Here is a 26,895-nt window from a genome sequence, read left to right on the forward strand (position 1 = left end):
AGTGGAGTTGCAGAGTCACCGCAGTGGCTGAGCTGCTGACAGGAGGCGGCGGCGGAGGAGGAGGCGAGGCAAGACCTGCGGCTCTGCCCGGCCACAGCCGCGATAGCACTAAGGCAAGACCCCGGAGCCACGCCGGCCTCAGCCAGCCAGCGAACCTCGCTCCCCGCGCCCACTCCTCCATCTGCCCAGACGCTTGCCCGCCCGACTCGTCCCGGGCGGCCTAGTTTGCACCACCCACCAGACTCCTGGGGCCGCCGCCCCGCGCGGTCCGGTCGGCGTCCCTGGCCGTGCCCGGCCCCTGGCCCGCTCGCCCGCCGGCACCATGATGGAGGAGATCGACCGGTTCCAGGTGCCCACCGCGCACTCGGAGATGCAGCCGCTGGTGAGGGGGCGGGCGGCGGGCAGGCCAGGACCGGGAGGGGACGCTGCCCGAGGGGGAGGGAGGAAATGAGGCCTTGGTGACTGCGGAGGGGGCGCCTTGGGATAGGGCAAAGGGAGCCTTGAAATCGTATCTCAGCGGGAGGGGGGACTTGCTGGACAAGAAAACCGTGGGAGAATACGCGGGTGACAGCAAAGAGGCCTATAAAGGCTCAGGGCACCGTCAGCAGAGACAGGCCAAGGGACCTACGGGGAAGGCCGTCGGATGGAACGTTTGGGGCACAATGGTGCACACTGCCAGGGGAGGCCCTTAGCTGGGAAAGAAAGGGAACTGTGGTGGGGCACCGCCGCCGGCAGCTCCAGGGGGCTGGAATGAGAGGTGAGGAGCCGCTTAGCCCTGGAGGCCCGTGATGCCTCCTGTGGGCCAGGATCAATTAGGTAAAAGGGACTGGGATTAGGCCGGCAGAAGAGGAGGGGGCCTGGCCCTCCAGTTCGCTGGTTACGGATGGGAACGCGGGGCCGGGGCCAAGGACCGGTGGAGGCAGGGGGTCGGTGCAGCACCCCTGAATTCCATTCCTCTCCTGAGGAGAGCGCAGGTAGTCTTAGGCAGGGGGTGCTAGAGCCGGAGTCACGGAGGAGAGAGAGCAGCGGGAAGGTGGAGAAACAGGGGCGCGGATGAGAGAGCTCGGGAGCCGACGGGAGAGGGGGCGGGGTTGCGGTCGCGGTGGAGCAGCCTGTGGCCACCCTTTCGGAAGAGCCCCGAGCATCCTCGGCCTACGTGCACTGAGTCTTTGCTGGGCGCCCATCCTGCCGCCTGTCCGCGGTCCCGGAGTCTGGGAGGAATGATGTCATCGTTGCCGGCAAGGAGGGGATGGAAGGGGGAGGGCGAGGCGGGAGACCGAGGCCAGCCCTAGGGGAGACCATGCCCGATGGCCTCCGCTCAAGGGGGTTACCTGACTGGCTTGTACACCCGGCGGTGGGCAGCAGGGCGAGAGGCGCCGCAGAGGCCTAGCCAGCAGATATAGGGAGAGGGGGAAGGGAGGGAGTGCCCTGCTCTGTTCACTTTTCTCCCTTCCTCCTTGGAGCCTGAAGAGGAGCTGGAAGCAGACAGGGCAGGCCAGGAACCTGAAGGTCTAGATGCCCTATTCTCTGAGCTTTGCTGGAGCGGAACAGAGCTTTCCAAAGCTGGGAGATCTGGGGCTCCCTAAGGCTCCTCCTTCTACTTTAGGCAGAGAGGTGAGGAATAGGTTCCACTCTTGGGCCCTGGCTGGAGATGTGCTTTGTAGCTTCCTGAGCAAGTAACCTACCCATTACAGCAGATCAAACAGACATTGGCAGGGACCTATGACCCACTGTAAGTCACACCTTTTGGGGGGTGCTAGAGAGAATTATTAGGAGGCATCTATGAGAAGGTAAGTGGCCTTTTCCCCTTTTTATGACTACTTAGTTCTAGAAGCCCAAACAGAGAAGCTTTACAGAAGTGTACAATATTAAAGTGGGGAGAGAGATGCTGATGGACTTTTTTCCTAGCCTGATGCCATCGCTGGAATATTTGGGGGCCAGAAAATCCTGATAAGAAGTCTGTCCCATGAACTTGAAGAACTTTTAGGCTGGCTTAAGAGAACATTGCTTTCTGGAGTACCTTTCCAGCCTGGCTTCTCAAACTAGATTGCCCTTCCAGTTCTAAGCATCTAATCAAGAATCAAAAGGAGGGTGGTTGAAGGAGGAGGAGGAGGTCCAAGTGAGTCAGGAGAAGAAAGCAGTGAGTTGGTTCTTGCCTCCCATCTGGGGTTCCTAAGAAGGTAGGCAATAGTTGTCCAAGGAAAGGGGGGAAGGGATGGGGTCACAAGGCCTTCTTAGTTGTCCTTGGTGCCTTTGTTATTGCCTGAAGTTCTCAATGATAGTTTGAGTGAATAGTGACCCTGAGGTGCTTCTAGTCTGTGTGACTCTGGAGTAGAAACGCTTATGCAAGAAGGCACTTATCAGAAAAGACTGCCTTCAGACACTTTTCTTGAAGGCTAAAGGAGCATTTCTCTGCAAGAGAATACTTTGTTGAGGTTAATGAGAGCCTTTTGGAAGTGGCAATACAATCATCCCTCCATTTGGGGGCATAGATGTCGCCCTATAGACTTCTGCCTCTTAAAATCTGTTCTCAGGTTGGATCCCCTGACCCCATTAAATGCTCCATGTATTATTGAGACCAGCAGACTCTTGGGTGGAGTTTCTGAAAGAGCCTTTGTTTCAGGGCATAAAGAATCAAAATGGTATACCACAGAAGAGAAGGACAAAGTGACTCTTTAGAGGTATTTGGGTTGACCATAAAAACTAGGGTCCCAAGTTTTTATGGTCTTGAACTCAACTGTGACCTATTTCATTGTTTGCCATTATTTATTGAGACCTCTAGGAAGTCTCTCCTCTTCTCTGGATTCAGTTTTGTTATTTAGGAAATGAAGACAAACTATCTCTTTAAAATTTAAACAATAGCTCCTCACTCTGTCTTCCAAGGAACATCACAGGGAGCTGGTACCACTATTTTAGCTAATTCATTCACCAAATATTTATGTAGTATCTGCTCTGTTCCAGATATTACATGAGGTATTGGGGACACAGTAATTAGCAACACAGATACAGTTTGGCAGAAGTTTATTGTTCACGCTTACTCCTTCAATGTAAGCCCCTCTGAAGGCAGAGTGGGGCTGTCTCCTTTAGCCCTAATGGAAACAAGGACTGAGCTGTCCTGAGGCAGGCCTGTCACTGGGAAACCATCATTAAATAACCCTCCCTAGCCGGTAGTGGTGGAAAGAATCCAGAAGGCATTCTTTACTTCAAAAGCTCTTCTAGGGAAGAAGATTTTTATTTATTTATTTATTTTTCTTATTTACTTGAAAGAGAACCTCAAGCTTGAAAAGGAGGCTGAAGGGAGTGGCAGGAGCTGGGAGAGAAGGCCCAGCCAGCAGATCTGGGTGTTTCCAAGGTGCTAATTTAAGCATTAGTTCTCAGCTAGTGGGAGGAAGAGGAAGAGATCCCTGCCCTGTTGCTGCTGCTGTTGCCACAGCTGCATGGAGCCTCCTGTCTGGGATGGGAGTTTGCCTGAAAGGAGTGGCTTCCCTTCTTTTCCCATCACAATTATTTAATTGGCCTGGCTGCCTGTCAGCAGCTGAACCAGGCCTGGGCCTATCACTGAGAGCTCCCCAGGGTCTCTTTCTGTCTCCTCATGAAAGGAATGAGAACTCCTCTTGGAGACCTAGTCCCCGTGCTCCAGTCCAGCTGTGTTCATCTCCTAGACAATTCTGAGTGTTTCTGAGCACTCAGATTTTCCCAAAGACACTGCCAGGGATGGGCGTACCCTGTACTCAGTTCTGTGTCCAAGCCCCACATGCACCTCACTGATCTAGGGAAGCTCCCAGATGTCCAAGTCTCTCTGTTGAGCAGTTGGATTGCATTTGGGCTATTGTTTGTGTGAGCAGCAGGGATAGGCTCTCTGGCCCTATTTGTCTGTTGGGCTGATTGGTGCAGCCTCATAGTCTATGTCTTCTCTTTGGCTGCAATTAGAGAGGAAGAGATTTGTTGCAAAAAAAAAAAAAGAAAGAAAACAAAACAAACAAACAAACAAAAAACAAATAGTGCTTTTAAGAACTTAATTATGTCAGGGAAAAATCTTACCTCCTGCGTTCTCAAGAGACCTAAGAGATCACGAAGGGGGAAAAAAAGCGTATGGCACCAGATGGGGTCTCTGTGCACCTGAAAGAATTACTAGGATGTCCTCCCTGAAACCCATATTATCTGTTAACTCATTTGTTTAGTTCATGAGCATATGCTCATTTCCGGGTACTTTAAGGATAGAGACAAGTGAGATTTCTCTAATAGGTGACCAGGAAAAGGATGGGCTCAAACAGCTATGGGAAGCGTCTAGATATATGTCAGGAAATAGTGGAAATCCATGGAGGGTGCTCCTGGGAAATAGTGACACTTCCCTTGGTAAAAGATGAGGAATGCTGAAATTTTGACCCTTTGACCACATGAGTTTGGAAAGATGCCTCAGACTCAGACTCCTGCCTCTTGACACTCAGAGATGGGGATGGTCAAGACAGTAATTCAGTGAGTAGGCCATAGCAGCTCCTAAAAGTAGTGGAGAGAACTTTGTAAAGATAGCAGGAAACCACTGTAAAAAATTGACCCATGTGTATTTTGTGGCCTGGGAGCCTTATGTTGCCTTCTTGTAGTCCAGTGATTTTTCAGTTTAAGGGTAGATTCTCCTAGCGGGTCCATGTGGCTTATGACCCAGTAGTATTTCCCAGGTTCTGGGAAGAGGCACATCCTTCCCTCTTTTCCTGTATTGCAAAGTGAGGATCAGGTTAGCTCAGATCTCCCCCTTTTCCTTTACTACTCCTCTCTTTAATCAACAAACCTGAAGAACCTACTTTCTGCCAGATGTGGTGCCAGGCTTAATAACACAGAATCGTGCTCGCTTCAGGGATACACAGTCAAGATGGATTGAGGTACTGCAGGCAGTGAGCACTGCACGAAGTAAGAACCAGGTCAGGCAGGGCCAAAGGAAAACAGAAAGCACTCTTATCAAGTGATCAGGGAAGGCTTCATAGAGGAGTCACTGCTAAACGGGTGCTTAGAAGACTAGCTGCTTGGCAGACCAACAAGGTGAGGTGAAGGCAAGCATTCCTGCCAGAAGCATGGAGGAAGAAACAAAAGGGCGCATTTGAATGAATGACGCATTTAATTAGAGGAATAACATGATCAACTTTGAGTTTAGGACTATCACTCCAGGAGTGGATGAGAGATGGGAAAGGTGATATTGGAGGCTGGGAAACTACAATGGAGGTGGTGCAGTACAAATCCAGGCATGAGCTGATGAAAGCCTACACTAAAGCAGCAAGAGAGGAGGGACCCATATACAGTTACGGATAAAGTGAAATAAGTAGGATATGGTACCTGTTTGGAGGCCAAGGATGTGTCAAGGGAGTCAAGGATGAGTCCCAGGTTTTTAGCATGAATATCTGGGAGGCAAGATGCACTATCACCACCGCCAGGAAATTGAGGGGTGTCTGTGTACGTCTCGGGCTTCAGGGACTGCTTATATGGGAGAAAGCTGCTGTTTTTCCTTGCTCTGCTGTTGAAACTGCATTCTTGGGGTTATGAGGGACCCTGGAGTCCTGGAAAGCCAAAGACTTTCCAGGCCAGCATCCCCAACAGCCTCAAAAAGGATACTGAGAAATGTACTCACCTGCCAGTGACTACTTTCCCCCTGAAACCTGCTCTGATGAATGCAAGCGAATTGGTGGCAGCAGGGATCCATGGTGTGTTGTTGTTGTTGTTTCCCAGCAGCAGTCTGATGAAGGAAAAATAAAATCCTTTGTTGGGTTAGAGTGTTTTATGTTGCAGTTTCTAGCCTGGCCTGGTTAAGCTTATAATGGTTTTCTCTCTAATTGGTTGAGCTGGGCTCTTGTACTGATTTCTTTTATTTTTTTTTTCTTTAAAGATTTGATTCATTTATTTATTTGAGAGAGAAAGGGCGTGGAGGGAGGAGCAGAAGAAACAGACCCCGTGTGGAGCCCAACACAAGGCTCAGTTCCAGGACCTCGAGATCCCAACCACAGCCGAAAGCAAGAGCCAGATATTTAACCGACTGAGTCACCCGGGCGCCCCTCACTGATTTCTTTTAGAACAGATGTGTGAGTTAGTGCCTCACCTCCAAGAGTCAGAATGGAAAAGGACACATACTTGCCTTCTCTGTACTTGGGGTAAAAGCAGTTTCCAGGCTGCTGTCTTCCAGGCAAGGTATGCCAAGGGGGCATGCTTCTGGAGTGAGATTGCTCAGAGGTGATTTGTTGTCTTCAAGGATCCAAGTGTAGTCTCTGTAGGCAGGTGCTTTGATGGGTAGCTGGGTGTCAGGCTGAATCATTTTCAGCCCCCAGCTGCCTGCTGCCTTTGACTGACTATCGCTCAGAGTGAAAAGAAATGGAAAACAGAGGGGTGCCTGGGTGGTTCAATCAGTTAAGCGTCCAACTCTTGATTTCAGCTCAGGTCATGATCTCAGGGTCGGGAGATTGAGCCCTGTGTTGGGCTCTGTGTTCAGTGTAGAATCTGCTTGAGAGTCTCAATCCCTCTCCCTTTGCCCCCACATGCACGTATACACACTCTCTCTCAAATAAATAAGTAAATGTTTAAGGAAGAAAGAAAAAGAAATGGAAATGAGAGCCTTCTTCACTTAAATCTGATTCACCCCAGGGACTCTCTCCCCTCCTTGAAAGGGCAGATAGAGCCTTGTGTCTAGGAAGGATATAGGAGACTCAGCTTCTTAGGCTTAGCTGCTTCATGCCTTCCAGTAGACAGACCCTGGGAGAACTGGTACAGGGAGACTTAAAGGGGACAGGAAGAGGAGAATCAGGCTAACAGCAGATACCCAGAGATGCTGGCTGAAGAAAGCAAGAGGCGTGGCTAAAAAAGCTCTCAAGTCATTGTTTCCTAGGGAGACTCCAGTGGGAATATGGCCATCTGAGCCAGAGAAAGGAAGGAAGGAAGGAGGCAGAGCTGAGACCAGCTTTGGATCTAGTTCTGCTCTGGAGTTCAGAAATTGGCACATGACCCAAAGGCTTCACTGTGGGGAAGCCAAGTGAACTCCTGGGCTCTAGAAAGGGACTGTGGAGTGGGGAAGTCCACTAGAAAGGAGACCCCGGAGGTCTGGCCTGGGGGACTTGGAGATGGGAGCCAGGAGGAGTTCACTCTAGGTCTTACCTTCTTAGGAGCCAGTTCAAGCAGATCTGTACTTGGATTTGTTGTTGTTATTATTCAGTGATGTCAAATTGAGGATTAGTTGGTTGTGGTTTTTGAGGGTCAATTTTAAGTTTCTGTGATGATGATGATGTATGTGTGTGCATAAGATGGAACTAATGGCCACAAAGGATGTTTGACCATTCTAGCTCCGAGGAGTGGAACTATGACAAAAGGCCACACCCAGGTGGAAATGAGCCCGGCTACTGTGGTACCTGGCCTGGTTTTCCCAGTTTTCATCACCAGACTCTTGACTGTCATAACCAGAGTCTACCCTATCTATTTAAAACCATATCTGAAGGGGTACTTAAACTAAGATTTATTGAATTAACTGCATCTAAATCTTGGAGTGAGAACCGTGTGCATTTAAATATGTAGTTAACTTAAACATAATTATGTACAAGTTATAAGTGATTTATAGTTCCCCATATTAATTTCCAATTTTATCCTTATAAAGGAATTGGTGAAGCCATCAGCCAGTCATGGCTTAGGCCAGCATTTCTTTGGTATAATTAGCCTTAGCTAATTATACCAAAGGACTTAGCACTAGCCCTTTGGTATAATTCTTAGAAACATTGATCCTTTGAGATAGTTTATGGGGGAATAAAAATGATCTATAGACAAATTCCTTTGGGGAAACACTACACACTCTGTTTCATCACAGTGTTAACTGGTGTTTTAAAGGCACTGAGAAGTCCTGCATTAAGAAACTTCCCCAGCTTTGTTTAACCCAGTGTTTCACAGGCTTGTGTAACTATGGGACCTTTTTTCGTGTTACATCCATTAACATCTTACAGAACGAATGTGGCTTATGGAATATTCTTTGGGAAATGCTGTCTTAGAAATAAGCCTCTCAGGGCATCCACATGGCTCAATCAGTTAAGCATCTAACTCTTGGTTTCAGCTTAGGTCATAATGTCAGTGTCGTGAGATCAAGCCCCACATGGGACTCCATGCTCAGTGCCCAGTGTGCTTGAGATTCTTACCCTCTCCCTCTCCCTTCCCCTCTGCTGCTCCCCCCTGCTGTCTCTTTCTCTCTCAAATAAATAAATAAAATCTTTATTAATGGGGCACCTGGGTAGCTCAGTGGGTTAAGCCTCTGCCTTTGGCTCAGGTTGTGATCCCAGGGTCCTGGGATCGAGCCCCACATCAGTCTCTCTGCTCAGCGGGGAGCCTGCTTCCTCCTCTCTCTCTCTGCCTGCCTCTCTGCCTACTTGTGATCTCTGTCTGTCAAATAAATAAAATCTTTAAAAATAAAATAAAATAAATTAGCCTTTCTTCTGATTCAGTCTAGATTTATAGTCTTTCCAGTTCTTTTGAGCCTCTTTTGTAATCCACACCACTTTGCCTATGCTAGTCTGTCATGGAATGCTGTTGCTTTGTGTCAGGGTCCAGTATTGCCATCAATAGGAAGTTCTTAGTGAACTTTGGTCAAAGCAAAAGCAAATACCTAGTGCCTAGTTTTTCTTATGATAATGTTAAAGGGGTTTTACTTCCTTTCATGTCCATCTACTAAATGTTGGTCTGGTGAAACCAGTATTTTTACCATTAACCTCTTATCGCAGCTTCATTGAGATACTGAGATATAATTCATATACTGTACACTTTACCCATTTAGTACTTTATGTTTTGAATCTTTGTGTGGCTGCTGCTTGCCTCAGTTCTGTTTCTCCTTTGTAGCTGTGGGCTGTGCTCTGCTCTTTTGTGTTCTGCTATGCAGGAGAGAATATAAAGATTATAGTCATCAGAAGGAAATCTCCCATCAGAAGGAATCCTGTCTCAACTGGGATTTAAACTGAAAAAAATGATTCCCTGATTGGGTAGGTACAGTGGTACCTACCTCAGCACTTCTCTGTAGTACCATTAAATGTGCCCCCTGGTCGCAGCAGTTCAGGAGGCGTTCCCACATCATCATTTTACACTCCCTACTCCATAGGCTATATAAAGCATGAATGATAGGCAGGTTTCACTCTTGATGCCAATGCCCATTGATCAGTAGTGGCTGCCTGGAGTTTGTGTTAAGGTGGATTCTGAGGCAGAGTCCTGGTTCAGTAAGAAAGAGTGACATGGTTGATTTTCCACATGTGCTATGGTCTTCATCATTCCTGCTTGCCATCCTGGCAGCCCTGAGCCCTGAGTCATCATAGTTATCCTAAGCAAAGAACTCAGGAAAGGAGGAATCTTGGAGATATTAAGCAGCTCAGCAATCTATCTCATGGAGGGGCTGGAGTCTTATGATATGGCTCTTTAAAAAATGAATGGAGAAAATTGATCTCTCCTACCCTCGTATTCAGCATGGATTTTTGAAGTATTGACTTCATATAAATTTAATAATCCTTTGGAAATAGGCCAGGCAAGAGGAAGTAGCCTTGACTCTGCTGAGCGAGTAAGAGGGGAAAAGAGGCAGATTTAGGAAGAGCCCTCATAAGTACCATATAAGTGGCTGGCCACACTTCAGATGAAACTATAAGCCCTTGACTAAAGGATCAAGGAGAAGGAATAGGCTACAAGAGGAGACCCTTAAGCCAGCAGTTACTAGAGAAGAAGGGCCCTACTGTGGACTATACAGTCTTACCATTCTTTTTCTCCCAGGCTAAGCAAGCCCTGCATTTTCCTTCTGCCATTTTCCCAGAAACTGGTTTTCAAATCTCCAGTTATCCTGGCTGCTCTAGTGGATTTTTTGAGTTTTTCGTCCCTGGAACCAGACCTCTCCATGCAATCTGACCAGTGCAGATTACTGTGGGGCAGCCACTATCCATAATATTTATACTGTACTTCTATTATCATCAGTTGAGGTTTCATGATCATATTTAATAGGTGTGCCTATTGTCATATTGAACTCAAGATACATCTGAAATAGGGCATACCTTTGCCTTAGCAGTGTAGAATCAAGGCAAGAACCTGGAATCACATCTTGGGCTAGGCTGGCTCCTAATACAGGTAAGGGTCCACTGGTGCTAGTGAAATCATAGTTGCATATTCATTAGAAACTATTCCACATGTATGTAATTGATTCTTACTCTCAGAGAGGTAGCTGGCTGAATTCAGCAATATGGGATTTGAATCTGGGTGAGGCTATGTGATTGGATAGGCTAGGGTAGACCTTCAGAGAGCTAGTAGTTACATGGACAGAAAACTTCATGTCAGTCTGCTATGTGACATAGCCATGAACAGAGCTAATGTGCTGTTGAGCTGCATTCAAGCCCTAGGACTTCAGGTCATTGGAGGTGACAGGTCAGTGCTATCTGAAGTTCTTATGCTGATGCTGTTATTCAAGAGGGAAGTGACTGAAATGAAGGAAGGACTCAAAACCTCACCATGTGAGCACAGTTGGTAGAACTGAGGCTGTTTAGCCTGGGATCAAAAACAGTTGAAGGGAAAGCACTTTCAGGTTTTCAAATGCCTAAAGGACTGGAGTTAAGAAAGGAAAAATAGGGCGCCTGGGTGGCTCAGTGGATTAAGCCGCTGCCTTCGGCTCAGGTCATGATCTCAGGGTCCTGGGATCGAGTCCCACATCGGGCTCTCTGCTCGGCGGGGAGCCTGCTTCCCTCTCTCTCTCTCTGCCTGCCTCTCTGCCTACTTGTGATCTCCTGTCTCTCGCTGTCAAATAAATAAATAAAAATAAAAAAAAAATCTTTAAAAGAAAGGAAAAATAGTTAGACTTAATATTACCTGTAGCTTCACAGGGAGGAACCTGGGCCTTTGGGTTGGGAGTGTGAACATGCTTCTATCTCTGGGCTTCATTGCCTTCGTTCCCTGTGGTAGCAGTTCTTAAACTGGGCCAGAGGCCAGGGCACTGGAAGACATGTTCCTCTCTGCAAAATGCCACAGTAAAGTGGGAGCTAAGAACACTCTACCAATGAGCATGGCTCTATCATGTGTGTGTAATATAAACATGCCTAAAAAATCCACTGTAGAATGAGCAGCAACTCTCCTACTTTTCCGTTAATATGTGTTTGCTAATGTTTCCTATCGTTCAAGCCCATCACAAAAATGCCACCTTCTTCATGCGTCCTTTTCTTTCCTTCAGTTAGGTATGAACTCCCCATTCTACCTGTCTTGGTCTGAATACATTCTCTTTAGACTGTGAAGTTTATGGGTGCAATTATCCTTATTGTAAATTCCTTTCTAAGGTAGATGAAATGATGTTTCCAAAGGACCTGAACCACCTGAAATAGATTGGGAGAGTCATTTTTGCCCATTTTACAGATATGCAAGCAGAATCCCAGAACAGTAAATAGGCTTGGCCATAACCCGGCTGGAGGTTGGTGTGGCCTCGACTAGAACCCAGGTATCCTGACTCCCAGGCCCATGATATTTCCTTACAATTTGGAACCTAATTAAGTTCTTTTGCATCAACTTAAACTTCCTCACTGGCTTTTGAAGCATCTACACTGGGCTTTGCCCCTCCCAAGTAGCCATATTTTTTACCATTCATGCCAGCTTTCTGGTAGGTCTTTCTTTCTAGTAGGTCAAGTCAGGCCCCTTACCTCCACTTGTCTGTTGATATCTTGAGGCCTTCTCTCCTTTTGTTTTTTTAAAGTTTGTTTATTTATTTAAGTAATCTCTATACCCAACATGGGGCTCAAACTCATGCTCCTGAGATCAAGGGTCACATGTTCTTTTCACTGAGCCAACCAGGCACCCCAAGACCTCCTCTCTTCTAAAGAATTCTCTCTGCCCTCCTCTTCTGCCTATCCCACTCCTATCTGTTTTTCAGAAGACTATATAAATTCCCTTTCTCCAGGAAGCCTTCCCTGACTATTCTAGTAAAGCTCTCAACCATCCCCAAAGCCTCTATAACCTCTAGCATGTAACTTGATAGACATGATATCCTAATTTGAGGGATCCACTTTGATGTGCTATGTTGTGAGTTTCATCACCCCAACACCCCTTTTAACTCCTTGGCAGATCATTCTGCCACCAAAACTTATAGTCTGGCAAAGAAGAGACTTGCTGTCATGAAACAGAACTACAGAAGAATGCAGCTGGTTTCTTTAAAGATGAGTAAAAAAGGAGAGGATGTTGGGAGGTGATCCTATGGATGGGACCAGTAGAGACCCAGAGGAGAATGAGTAGGTGGGAGTTGGTGAGTGGAATAGAAGGTACATGTGGGGAATTGTGGGAGATCCAAGGGAATACATGGGTGGGGGCACTCATTCATTATTCAAAAAATACCATTGTTGGGCGCCTGGCTGGCTCAATCAGTAGAGCATGTGATTCTTGATCTCAGGGTTGCAAGTTCAAGCGCCACACTGGGTATAGAGATTATTTAAAAATAAAATCTTTAAAAAGTATACCATTGGGCATCTGCTATATGCAAGACATTGTACCAGACACAGGGAATACTATGATGACTAAAGCAAACATGATCCCTGCCTTTATGACTGGCAGTCCAGTGGGAGAGACAGACACGAAACAAATGAAGTGTGTACACAAAATCTCAATTACAAACTATGACAAGTGACGGAAAAGACAAGAACAGGATAGCGTAAGAGAGGATAATAACGCCTTACACATTAGATTGGGGAGGTCAGGTACGGTGGCAATGACAAAGTAACGTTTGGGGCAGTAGATCAGAGCGTGTAACTCTTGGTCTCAGGTTGTGAGTTCGAGCCCCATATTGGATGTTGAGATTACTTAAAAAGAAAATCTTTAGGGGCGCCTGGGTGGCTTATTTGGCTGAGCATCTGTCTTTGGCTCAGGTCATGATCCCGGGGTCCTGGGATTGAGTCCTGCATTGGGCTCCCTGCTCAGCGGGGAGCCTGCTTCTCCCTCTGCCATTCACGCCCCAACCCCCACTTGTGCTCTCTGGCTCCATCTCTCTGTCAAATAAATAAAATCTTAAAAAATAAAAAAATGTTTGAGCTCAGATCACAGAATGAGAAGGACTTTGAGTGTCCTGACACAGAGTGACTTCCTACATGTTCCCCTTGGAGGGAAGGGGCTCCCAGATTTGGTAGTCTGAATCCCTTACAAATTGACCTTTCTGCCTCCCCTCCCTTTGCAGCATTAGGTAAGTTTTCAGGAGTGAAGGACATCGGAGAACATAGGAAGGCTGGTCCAGCTTCTCTCCCGTAGGTAGCATAACTGATGACTGTGCTTTGTTGTGAGGCTGCAAAAGCTATTAATAGAGTTGTGACGTGTACTATTTAGTGAGCAATTTGACTCTCCTGATGAATAGCTTACCTGAGTCTTCCAACATTGTATGACTTGCACACATCCTCCTGGAGATGGAAAAAAATACCTGGAGCTCTTGGAAGGAGGAGAGTGCCAGTCTGGATGGCTTGTTCTTTGTGTAGCAGTTATGGGGTTCACATTCTCCTTACCAGAAAAGCCAAACGCTATAAGCCATTCTGTCCAAGGGCAGGCGTGCCTCTAGTGAGAAGGCCAGTAACCACATTGGCACGTAGACTGCAACAGCTAGTGAAAAGAGCCTCCATTGGACCTCTTGCAAATCCCAAAGGTGTTTCCTAAGGATTTCAGCTTCCAGAAAGTCCTTTCTGCCCTCAGCTGTCCTGCTGCTTCCAGCCCTGGGTCAGAGGATACTCAACTCAGAGAAAGGCCAAGTGGGGATAATGATGTGGGGAGGTAGTGGTGGTAGTTAGTGGTTTGGGGAAGAGAAGGGAGAATTATGTGGAGTCAGGAAAGGAGACTAAGTGGGGAGGTGATAGTCAAGGTAGCAAACAGTGGCACCAAAGGGAACGAGTCAGGAACCATCTATCAGCCTCCCTATAAACTTCCTGGTGGAACCTCATGTTTCAGATTCTTTATTTGCTAAGGGACAGAACTACAGCAGGGAGACAGTCTCAGGGAACTCCATGAAAGGAATTGGCTTGAGTATCCTTGAGGGGCTGTGGAGATCAGGGTGAGCTAGTGAGGGGCACTGGCCTCAGGGCAGGAGTTGTGCACAGTTTTGGTAGGAATTTGGCTGGGCACATTCTAGCTCTACCACTTTTGTTGTCTAGCTCTACTACTTTTAGCCAAGCTCCTAAACTCTTTCAGGCTATTTATAAAATAAATAAGATCACGTACATGATGAATGAACTACAGATTACTGTATCATTTCTGATCTAAGGGTTGATGGTGATTAAGGGGTTGGTGTTTTCCATTTTCTGTTGATGGTTCCCAAGGGAGCTTTTATAGGCGAGGGTGGAGAGATGGCTTATTCTTCTCATCATCAAATGAGAAGAGTCCCTGGCCTCCTTTACTGGGCCATGATGAGACCAGGCTAGAGATGGAAGTGCTCTGTGCTCCCACTGATTCCCAAAGGGGCTTCATTGACTGGAGGAATGGAACTGCCCCTCCCTGTCATGACTGCTGTAGCATTCTTTTGGCCAAGTGGGGCCTTCCTGGAAAGCCCCAGTACTGATGCTGGTGGAGGGTGTCCTGCTGCTGTTTCAGTTCCCACAGGGCCAACACTCAGGGCTCCAGAAACTTTCGGAAAGGTCCGCATTGCTGCTCCTCTCCCAGCGAGAGATAGGGAAGGTGTTTTCTAGTCTGCAGAACTTCTTCAAAATTTTTAAATGTTTTGTGATAGAAGATTTTAATCCTGTACAAAGTAGAGGAAAAAGTAAAAAGAACTCCCTGGTACTCACCGAGCTACAACAGTGATCAACCCTGGGTTGCTCTTCTTTCATCTATACTCCACTGGATTATTTTGAATAGTTATTTCATTTATAATCTTCTCTGTCTCCTATTTCTGCAAACCCATTCTGCAAACTGGTAATTATATCTCAAGGTCTGATTAGATTCGGATACAACTTTTTTGTGAAGAATACTTCTGAGGTGTACTGAGTACTTCCTGTTGCATCAGTCATATCAGGAAGGAGACACAGGACACATGGTTGTCCTACCTTCTGTGAAAGTCAGATTAATTAGTGGTGTAGTTAGACTTGTATCTCCATCACACACATTCCCTTCAGCCTTTCACCTAAGGTTTTGAGCAGTCATTGCTGGTCTGCCTCAGTGCATTATTTAATCAGGACTTTCCTGTACATTTACATAGCAAAGAACTCCTGTTACCTGTAGCCTACACTCTTTCCCCACGGTCCCCCACCCCCACACAAACAGGTATTACAGATATCCCTAGGCCTTTCTCCTTTAAGGCCTACTTATTTCACTACTGCCCTTATCCTATACCTTCATTTCCTTCCTTATCAGCCCAAGATGGCCTTAGGATATCTGCAGACCAGGTACTCACCCAGCTTCACTGAAGACCTTTATTTCTCTGAGGGAGGGTCCTTACTTGGAGTCTTTTCTCACTGAGACAATACTCTCTCTCCCATGAAGTTTCTGGGTCTGTTCTCTTTGAATCTTGCTAAGCCCATGCTTGAGCATGGGGAGAGTGAAGGCAGGTCTAGCGTTTTCCTCCTCTGGGAGGGAATTCAGCAGGGGCTGGGTTTATTTTACCTTCCCAGGGATTTCTAAGCAGTCTTCTTCTCTGTGAAGACGGTCTTTCTCACTTGTTTCCTGAGCTTCCTGCCCCAGCCTGGGCCCTGGCAGGGACCCAGGCCTGATTTCCTGTTTAGCTGGGCTGTGGGTTGGGAGAGTTGGAGGAGGGGAGGGGCAGTCAGCTCTAGCACTCTTAGGCCCTTTTCTCTTTCCAGCCAAGTTTAAAAACCTACGAGAGACAGTAAAGAGCCATCACCTTCTGGTGATGTATTCTTCAGGAATACTTTAGCATTCCTGTTCTGTTTAGGATCTCCATGCTTAGTTTCTCTCCTTACAAAGAAAAGATTGTGGAGACTGTCTTCTGTGCGCATGTGCCCCCAACAAACACAATGCATGTACCGTGGGTGCTGTGAGCCAGCTAACCAGAAAGGCACACACAAGTTGAGAGCTGCTTCTTGCAAGGCTAAACCCACCCCTGCCCACAAGAGTACTGTACCTCTACCACCCCATCTTACTAGCTATTAATTCTTTGTCACCAGGTCCAGTACAGTAGACAATCTGTTGGGGCAGAAGTCTGAGATGTGCAGGCTGACTAGAGACTTGGTCATGCAACAGTCAGAAAACATTAGGAGTTCTGTAGTGACAGCCTATCACCTGTAGAGGATTTCTGATGAGAGTCTCATAGCCCTGAATGCCCCACTCACATTCCTCTTCATGCCTAGTTCTTCCTTGGTCAATGAGGATTCACAGGGCCTCATTCTGTCTTGAGAAGAGACCTGTTGCAGATTACTTTTTTGCTCCTTTCTCCCAGGTGACCACAGCAGGAATTGTGTGAAGACCTGTTCCCTATATCCCCTATGAAAGGAGATAGCAGAGGAAGGTGTTGCCAAGTAGTAGGGGTGCCCTGTGCAGACCCTGGCATTTCAACAGCTTCCCTCTTGTTCTTATTATAAAGCCTCAAATCCTTAACATGGCCTGCAAAGCCTTACGTGATCTGGCTCCTACCTCCTCCAGCTCACCTTGTACCACATTTACCCCCATCACTGCACCCAACCTTACTGGCCTTTCCTCTATTTCTCTGATGTCCCAGGGCCCATTCTGTTTTAGTGCCTTTGCACATGTTCCTTCTGCCTGGAATGCTTTCCCTCTACCTTCTACCATTTTGGGTTCACTCTTACTCACCCTTCAGATCTCAGTTCAGCTATAATTTCATCACAGAGGGCTTCCTTCAAACTCTAGACATTGTCAGTGGCCCTCTTCTTATTGTGGTTTTTCGTTTATAATTTCACATATGTTTGTATAATTACTCTACTCATACAGGTCCTTCTGAAGGCCACATTTCATGAAGGCAGAGATTATATCTATTTTTACTTCCCATTATGTCTCCTGTGCCCTGTAAGGTGCCCTGCACACAGTAAACATTCACTAGATCTCTTGAATGAATGAATGAATGAATGAGTGAATTCAATCTTATCTCCTTTCTTAGTTACTCCATGTCATATCTGACTGTCATAGTCAACCCTACACCCTATGATGTGTCCCCTGCTGCTTATGGGCACTTACTAGGTGTTTTCCACCAGACACACATTTCACTTAATCCTTTCAACAATATGAAGAAGGTATACTCTTAATCTATGAAGGAGACAAGTGAGACCCAAGGTCACACAGCTAATAGCAAAACCCTTATTCAAACCCATTTGTGAAGGTAAAGCCTGTGCTCTTAAGCATAACACTACACTGCCCCCTTTTGGCAGTTTGGAGAGTTGTTACAGGGTTTTTTCTGTCACAGGGCTTTTTCTGTCACAGGGTCCTGGTTAATTTCAACCTTAAATCAATAATTTTGGGAACTTAAAGCCCTAAGAAGCCATGATTCAGTTCCAGCCTTTCTGCTTTTAGGCCAGACTGTGTAAGTACACAGGGAAGAGAATTCATCCTGGACTCCCCAGTGTCCCAGGATGCCTGTGTCTTCAGGTCTGTCTCCCATCTGTTTTCCTTTGGCCCTTTCTAGCCTCGAGGGCTTAATGCAGTGTCCTATTTTAAAGAACAGAAAGGCCAGCTGTTAAAATGGCCTGATTGACAGTGTTCTAGGGAATAAACATGGCTTGATTAAGATTCTAGGAAAGATCATTGAGAAGGGGAGAGTTTGTCTCTTTGTGATTTAGTCACTAAAGATAGAGTTCTGGAAATTGGCTTCAAGGCTTTCCTAGGAAACTGAGACTCAGAAAGAGGGCAATATCTCTTGCTGTTGATTAGAAAAACTTCAGTTAGTCAGTATCCCCAGCTCCTTTTTAGTGGCTAGGGAATTGGGGACTGATGAATACTGTAGACTAGATGGAAACCAAGTAAGCGAGGAGAGAGCAGCATGAAACAAAACAGAACAAAACTTAGCTACCATTTGTTATATGTGTCAGGCATGCTGTGAACCATTTTACATACAGAGTTTCATGTAATTTTAACACTGGCCCTGTGAAGTGGGTAATATTACATGCCTAGAAGGGAAAGGGATGTTAAGAGAGGTAATTCACGGGGTGCCTGGGTCACTTAGATGGTTGAGCATCTGCCTTTAGCTCAGGTCATGATCTCCAGTTCCTGGGATCGAGCCCCACATTAGACTCCCAGCTCATCAGTGAGTCTGCTTCTGCCTCTCCCTCTGCTTGTGATCTCTCTGTTTGTTTCTTTCTCAAGTGAATAAATAAAATCTTAAAAAAAAAGGTTTTAAAGAAATGTAATTCACCAAAGGTCATACAACTGACTGTTATAGAACTACTCTAGGTGTTTCTGACTTCAGAACCTGAGTACTTTGCTGAGTACCCTGTTGCTGAGAGTATACATTCCTGCAGCCTCTCTGGAAAAACAACTGGCAGTACAATGTGTGCATACCCATTGACTCCCTCATCAGTTCTACCTCCAGGAATTTATTAAATTAAAGAAGTAGACAAGTGTACAAAGACTTTTTAAATAAGATATTATAGTAGCTATAAATAAATAAATAGTAACAATATTATAACATTATAATAGTTATAGTAGATGCAACATTATGATGACGCGGGAGGAGAAAAAAAGAAACAACATGAATCTCCATCAGTGGGGACTAATTAAATAAATCATGGTACATCCATCCCACAACAGACCTATAGGTGGCCTTTTATTTTTGTATTTTTTAAAGATCGATTTATTTATTTGAGAGAGAGAGCGTATGTGCATAAGCAGGGGGAGGAATAGAGGGAGAGGGAAAGAAGACAGACCCTGCAGGGCTCTATCTCAAGACCCTGAGATCAAGACCTGAACCGAAACCAAGAGTCAGAGGCTTAACTGACTGAGCCACTCAGGTGCTCCTCGGCAGCCTTTTAAAAGGAGGAGATAAAATCTAGTAGAAGATCTAGCATGGAAAGATGTTCAAGATATATATCTTTTTTTATTGTGGTAAAATGCATTTAACATAAGAGTTACTATTTTCATATATCATTTGGAATATGGATGATATGATTCATCTATGCCTACCCAGGAGATAGAGCTTTTACCTCATAATTCCCATATTTTTCAATCAAGTATGCACATCAACAAGTTATTGAGATGAATTGGCTAAGGAAATGCTGCCAGATCCCTGGATGCCACCTATACGTCCAATCTTGTTTCTGCTGGACACCCCATGCTCTAAAGTGGACTGGCGGCCACACTTGACTCAGTTCTTCTCACTTCCTTCTCAGGTTCTGCAGAGCCCTGTAGCTTTGGGGAGGCAGAACGTTTCTTGGAAAAGAGAATGCCATCACACCAATCAGATACATTTCTGTTTCTTATTTCCTTTTTAGAGCTCTCCCACAGTCTCACTTTCACCATAGAAGAGAAGCAAGGGAACAGAATGATTCTCATATTCCCCAAGGTAAAACCATGACACTGATGTGTCAACATTCTGAGTGGTTCTCTTTGGCTTCTGGCCTTCCTCCCATTAGTGTTGCTGCTCATTGTGGTTTTCAGTATGGTGTTTTAATGAGTAAAGTAGGAAAGAGGTCAGGAAACTTGGGATCTAGCCCTGGCTAGGAGACATTAGGGAAGCTGATTAGCTCTACGGGGTTTTAGGTTTTTTCCTAAGATTGGGCTAAAGAATAGATGCTGGATTTTTAGGGCAGTGAAAATATTCTGTATGATACCATAATGATGGATACATGTCATTTTACCTTTGTCCAAGCCTATAGAATGTACAAAACCAAGACTGAATCATAATGGAAATGATGGTCTTTGGGTGATTATGATGTATTACTAAAGGTTCATCAGTCATGACAGATGTACTACATGGTGGAGGATGTTGGTAATAGGGGAGGCTATGCATATGTGGGAACAGCGGTACATGGGAACTCTCTGTACCTTCCCCCTCAATTTTGCTCTAAACCTAAAACTGCTTTTCAAAAAAAAAAAAAAAAAAAGCCTTTATTTTTATTTTTTTAATTTTTATTTATTTTTTATTTTTTTATAAACATATTATTTTTTAAAAGATCTTATTTATTTATTTGATAGAGATCACAAGTAGGCAGAGAGGCAGGCAGAGAGAGAGGGAGAAGCAGACTCCCTGCTGAGCAGAGAGCCTGATGTGGGGCTCGATCCCAGGACCCTGGGATCATGACCTGAGCCGAAGGCAGAGGCTTTAACCCACTGAGCCACCCAGGCACCCCAAAAAGCCTTTATTTTTAAAAGAGATGCTATTTCTATCTCTTAGGGTTGTCAGAGATTTAATGAGATAATAAGAAAAAAGCTTTGAGAGCATACGTTGCAATGCAAACATAAAGATCTATATTTTTCTGGACTTAATCTTTTCTGACTTGCATTATATAGACTTTTTGTTAAAGATTTTATTTATTTATTTGACAGACAGAGATCACAAGTAGGCAGAGAGAGAGAGGAGGAAGCAGGCTCCCTGCGGAGCAGAGAGCCCGATGTGGGGCTCGATCCCAGGACCCTGGGATCATGACCTGAGTCGAAGGCAGAGGCTTTAACCCACTGAGCCACCCAGGTGCTCCTCTGACTTGCATTATAAACTCTTAATTCAAGAAGCATGTCTCTAAATCTGTTTGCTGTGATGTAGCAACTTAATAGAGAGATAGGAAAGATACTGAACAATCTGGAAATCCACTTCATTCTTAAAATCAACCTGAGGGGTGCACCTGGATGGCTCAGTCAGTTGAGCATCCGACTTCTTTGGCTGGGATCATGATCTTGAGGTCCTGGGATTAAGTCCCAAGTCAGGCTCCCCGCTAAGTGGGGAGTCTGCTTGTTCCTCTTCCTCTCCCTATGCCCCTCCCCCTGCTCATGCTCTCTCTGTCTCTTTCTCTTTCTTTCTCTTTATTCTCTCAAGTAAATAAATAAAATCTTTAAAAAAAACAATCTGAGAAAGGCAGAGGGCAGAGAGTCAGAGACTCATTCTGTTTTAACCATTTGGCATTGTTTTAATTATCCCCATTTAACATACATAGCTTTTGTAAGTTAAAGAAATTAATAGAGATTTTTTTGATGGATTAAAATGATAGAGGTAGAGATAGAAAGTGGAAGTTGTCTGTGCATAGAGTTAACAGCTGGGGCAAAGAGAACAAAGGATTTGGAAAGATGAACAATTGGAGAAGCAACCAGATTGTCAAGTTGGGCCATGTTGTTAAAACTACTGAATGCCAGGTCAAGGAGTTTTTAAGTGATAGGAGCCACTAAAGGGTTTTGAACAAGGGAATGATGTAATAAGAGAAGTGTTTAATTCTCAGAAGGGTAATTTAAGAGTAATGTGTAGGATGAGTTGGAAGAAGAAGAAACAGGATGGGGAGATGAGTGGGTTACCACTGCAGTGGTCCTGAAGTATGTTGATAAGGATCTGAAGCAGGATATTGCAAAAAAAAAAAAAAAAAAAAAGGGGGGTGCCTGGGTGGCTCAGTGGGTTAAAGCCTCTGCCTTTAGCTTGGGTCATGATTCCAGGGTCCTAGGATTGAGCCCCGCATCGGGCTCTCTGCCCCGCAGGGAGCCTGCTTCCTCCTCTCTCTCTGCCTGCCTCTCTGCCTAGTTGTGATTTCTCTCTATCAAATAAATAAAATATTTAAAAAAAAGGAAACAAAAAGAGAAAAAAGAATGTTACTATATGTTCATGATTAGCTTGTCAGAAATATAAGGAGGAAAGAGGTAGATTAAAATGACCCCCCAGGCACATCAAAAGGAGATAGGAGCCAACTTGAAAAAGGTTCCAGTAGCCAAAGTTGGAACAATTTGAACAACAAAATAAATTATGGTAGTATTGGATTATCACCCCCCAAAATATAATAAATGTATATTAATCCATACTGATATAAATAGTTCAACAAATAAATAGAGGGAGAAAGAACAAATTTTCAAGAATTATGATATTTACATAATTTAAAAGTTTATTAAAATTTATTTAAAAGTAGTTTTTTAATAGAATGAGAGAAATTTAAAAATTATCTTTAGAACATCATAGTAATAATTGCTGCTGGCAGGATCCACTGATTGCTAAAACTAGTGGGTGAAACTTTAAGGAGAAATAAGAATTTGCACAGCCTATAAGAACTTCTACCAAAATATGTATTAATTACTGTAGTAATCTTAACATATGTCCACAAATTCTTTCATACTCCTCCTCTAGAAAGTGGAACTCAATTCTCCTCCCTTGAGTGACTTGCTTCTGACTAATGGAATATGGTCAAAATAAAAGAAAAATAAAAACTTAAGTGGAGAAACCTGGTAAACACTGCCCTAAATGATTAAAATTAGTACCACCAACAATAAGTCATATACTCATATCATAAGTCATATGATAGGCTGTGATACAAGGATGAATCACCTAGGAGGTATTCTTCCCCCAAATCCATAACCTCTGTCTAATCATGAGAAAACAAAGCAAATCAAAATTGCAAGAATTTTTTTCAAGATTTTATTTATTTATTTGACAGAGAGATCATAAGTAGGCAGAGAGGCAGGCAGAGAGAGAGGGGGAAGCAGGCGATGCAGAGCTCGATCCCAGGACCCTGAGATCATGACCTGAGCCGAAAGCAGAGGCTTAACCCACTCAGCCATACAGGCACCCCAAAATTGCAGGAATGTTTTAAAAAATACCTGACCAGTAGTCCTCAAAAGTCAAAGTTGTGAAAGTCAAAAAAAAGAGGAAGAAACTAAGAGACATATCAATGAAATGCAATATGGAACAAAAAAAGGGATTTTAATGGAAAAACTGGAGAAATTTGCATAAAGTCTATAGTTTAATGAATAGTATTGATTTGTTCAATGTAGAATTGATCAACGTACATGGTTATTTAAGATGCTAACATTAGGGTAAGCTATGTGAAGAGTATACAAGGATTCTCTGCACTTTGTAATTCTTCTATAAATATAAGACTGTTTCAAAATAATAAGTTTCTTTAACGACCTTTTATGTTTTGAGTTTATTTAACTGGCAAAGTGGTTTGTGCCGTTAACAAGATAAGGGTAGTCAACAGGAGGAAATAGACTGGCAGAAGGGTAAGACATCAGTGAAAGTAGAAGGCAGTTGGAAATGTGGGTCTGGAGCTTAAGAAGTCAGAGCTAGAGATACAGATTTGGGTGCAAAACCGAGAGATATTTGAAATAATAAGTTTATAATATAATGTTATATTTCCACATGCTGAAAGAACATGTGGAAAATGAGTCAGTGACCACACTAAGGAGAGGATCTATGTCTAGAGTATCAGAGAAAGAACAGTAGGGAGGGTAGTCAGAACAGATAGGGATAGGATGTTTTTACAAAAGCCAAGGGAAAATAGAATCTCCAGAAAGATTTGGTCAGCACTGTCTACTGATACTGAAAGGTAATGGATGATCACCTGAGAAAAGACCATTGCATTTTATTTAGGAGCCCGTTCTGACCTCAAAGAGAATAGGGTTAGTAGAGCAGGTATGGAGAGGTGGAGTGGTGGGCATAGTACTCAAATGCCCGGGATGTAGACGGTGAGGAAGTAGGCTTGCCCAAACCAGACAAAGGGACTTGTGGGTGCCAAGAGGTAAGGAACACCTGAAGGAGAGTGGGACAGGAGAGTGGGGCACTCAGGGCAGAGAGGTAGAAAGTTCTGGCTAGAGGAAGCAGGCCAAAAGGCTGGGGCCCAAAGTTCAAGAAGAGGAGAGAACCCTGACCAAAAAAAGCCCCTGCCATTTCCTGGCTGCAGAGCTCAGGCTGAAAGCAAAAGCCCTGGATCAAGAACTGCCTTTTTCCCCTTTCTGAGCTAGGAGGCCATTTTATTTCCCAAGTCCCAGCTATCATCACTGGCCTGGAAAGTTAGGCCAGATAGAAGATGAAATAAACTGAACTTACTCATTGTCTCTTCAGCTTTTCTCTGAGATGGAGAATAGTCTGGTTTTAAAATTAGGCATCAAGCAGTATTAGAGTGATTTCTGTTGGGTGTGTGTGTTGTGTGTGTCATGTGTAATAAAAGCTACCCTTTATTGACTGCTTACCAGGCATCAAGCACTGTAGTAAGCACTTCATATACATTATCCTATTTAATCCTCCCAGCAATCTTTTGAAATGGGTACTATTATTTTCCTTATGTTAAAGGTGAAAAACAGGGTGGGAAAACTGAGCAGTGAGACCTAGAACTAAAGTGGGGAGACTAAAGAAGTGCAGGCCACTGAGGCACTACACACTCTTCCAGCTCTGATCCGCTGTTGTACCAGGGGTCCAGTTGAGTGTGTGCCTGCCTCCTTCCTGGGTAGGCCAGAGATCCCGTCTAAATAGCCATCTACAGCAGCTCTGTACTCCAGGTGGCCAGATGGGTGTCCAGATCACTGTTGTCTTCCAGAACATTGACACAGTGACCAAGTGGTGCTGGGGCCACTACAGTTGGTGTGACTGGTTCAGGAGCTTTGGAATAGTGTTTGGTAGTTTTATCCTTGGCTGTGCCAGAAGCCCATCTCTCAAGCAGCAGCTCTTCTCCTGTGCTATTCTGGGCTTTACCCTATCTGAGGCCATGGGACTCTTCTGTTTGATGGTCACTTTCCTCATCTTCACCATGTAGGCTCTGTGAGGGTCTCCTACCCATCCTGCTGCTTCAATTCCAGGCCATGCCTCTACTAGAGTGAACTAAGCTTTACCATTAAACACAGTATCTCTCTAAACCTCCCCCCATACACACCAAGAAATTTATGAAAACCAGATCCAGTGAGGTCAGAAACTTGATCATGATCACACAGACAAGTAAATGGCAGAGGTAGAACTTACTCTAAGACTCATACTTTTAACCACTGCACTATACTGGCTTTTACTAACACTTGTAGTGTGGGTGTGCATGTGCGCACATACACATGCACATGCACACAACACACACACACAAATACACACACAAGGGCCCAGGCTGTGTGGCAAGAAGTTAACATGGGATATAGCTCTGGATGGTAAGATTTAGGGTGATTTTTTTCTTCTTTTGTGCTTATCTTGACTTTTTACAGTGACAATATATTCCTCTTAAAATTAGAAAAAAGCAATATTTTATTTATTTAAGTTTTAAGTTTTGGTATTCTTTGCCAGATTTCTGTAATATCCGTGGTGAGAACCAAACAGTACATTATGCTCAGGTGTGGACAAAGGAGACTGTGCCTTCTCTGTAGCAGTAAGGCTCTACAGTGACAGAACAGAAAATCTGGCCTCTGTGTATGTGCATGCGTGTGTGTGTGTACTTGCACATGTGTGCAGCGGCCACTGAGGTGAGGGGAGGAGTGACTGATGTGTCTGAGGATGTGCCACATAGAGACCTCTTTCCCTTCCCTGTGACCAGCCACCTTGTCCCTGAGCCAGGCCCATTTATTCTTGAGCTTCCAGAGGGACTGGGAGACACTTCACAAACACCAAGATCCTCAACCTCAACTTCATCCCTTGTTGAAAGTCTGGCCAGCCAACCAGGCTGCTAGCAAGGAGCCCAGGTTGCACCCATAGAGAGTGATTTGAGTTATGGTGGAGCTACTTCAGGCAATGGGTCCAAGCAGAGATGGATGGAGAGTAGCCAGTAGCATTTAAGGTCAGCATTAACTGGCACGTGGGGCTCTTGTCCAGAGGCTCCAAGATCTTCAGGTGGAGGCAGTTCAGGACCTTGGATAGCTCCTAATGGAGCCCAGTCTTTGTCACGTCTGCAAAGCCACAGTGCCCAAGTTCTTAACACCCTTTTTATTTAATTTTGAATAGCTTTCTATACATGTCTCTGACCTCTTCTGTCTCTGAGATCAGTCCTATGGATCGAGGGACCCCCCCTCCTTATCCTCTCCAGCCCTTGCCCCACCTTCCTCCACATACATCTAGCCTGACTCGAGCTCTTTCTTGAGGTTACCATCTCTCTGAAGGTGAAATAAGCTTTCAAGACAGCATTTGAGCTGTCCCTTGGCAGGACTGTAGGATTTCAGAGGGAGGAGGTAAGAATCTAGTGAAACAAGGGAGTGTTAAAGCCAAAGGCTCTAATACCCCTGCATTCCGATCTTTAGTTTTGTGTGTGAGGCAGAGGAAACTAAGGAGAAGCACTGAGCAGAATTCAAGGCCTGAAGCTAGAACATTTCATGAGCTATCACTGTGCAATCAGTGTGCCACTGACTATGCACTTGATTTAAAGATACCTTTTTTTAGGGAAAGAGCATTGACATAGGTGGTTGGGGGGCAAGTGTAGCAAGTAGAAGCAGAAATGAAACTAGTGAGTCCAGAGGTTCACAGCCTGCCACCCCCACCCTAGCCACGCACTTGGGCCCTTGGCAAAAGAGAGTTAGATTAACATTGCAGAGGGGTTTCCTTCCTGATTCCCCAAACCATCCAGAGGAGGGGTTTGTGAAGAATCTGGAAGGGCAGAGGAATCGAAGTGACCTACTAGGGATTGGATTTTTCTAGTTGAAAGCTCCTTCTCTACTTCCAAGCCTCTTCCATAGCTAAATGAATCAAAGCCAACAGATGAGGCTACTGTGCTCTCACTTGGATTGCCTTAGCTGGTGAGTGAGGAGGGAAGGTAAGTTTACCTGGACTGAAGCTGAGTGAAAGCACTCATGATCCCATCCCTCCCAGCGAGCCCTGCTCTGGGCCTTGTGTAAGGCTCTGCATTGTTTTCTTCACCTCTCATTGACTCCTGGATCCTGTATTGAAAGAACTACCTGAGCTAAAAAGGCCATTACATGCCTTACACTTCAAAGAACTTCCTGGTCAAAGAAACAAGTGCTAAAGCAATATTAAACCAGCAGAGAACAGCTGCAAGCTCCTGCTCTTAGCACCACTGGTCATAATAGGACAGGCCAGGACAGGGAGGAGAAAAGAGCCTTTAGATTTTGCTGAGCCATGAGTAGACCTGACAGAGT

At 45.0% G+C, this 26,895-nt stretch overlaps 1 protein-coding gene and 1 pseudogene across 4 annotated transcripts in view; both read left to right on the plus strand.

Moving 5' to 3' along the window:
- The window catches only part of FAM219A (family with sequence similarity 219 member A), a 52,597-nt gene continuing 25,702 nt past the window's right edge, over positions 1-26,895 (plus strand). For all 4 annotated transcript variants that reach the window (XM_046022481.1, XM_046022482.1, XM_046022483.1 and 1 more), the window contains exon 1: positions 1-382. In XM_046022481.1, coding sequence (XP_045878437.1) covers positions 323-382 — 60 coding nt within the window. In that variant the 5' untranslated portion in view covers positions 1-322. The remainder of the gene's footprint in view (positions 383-26,895) is intronic.
- LOC123953055 lies at positions 15,334-24,590 on the plus strand (annotated as a pseudogene).

This window comes from Meles meles, chromosome 11 (genome assembly GCF_922984935.1).
Source record: "Meles meles chromosome 11, mMelMel3.1 paternal haplotype, whole genome shotgun sequence".
In the NCBI taxonomy this organism is placed as follows: domain Eukaryota; kingdom Metazoa; phylum Chordata; class Mammalia; order Carnivora; family Mustelidae; genus Meles; species Meles meles.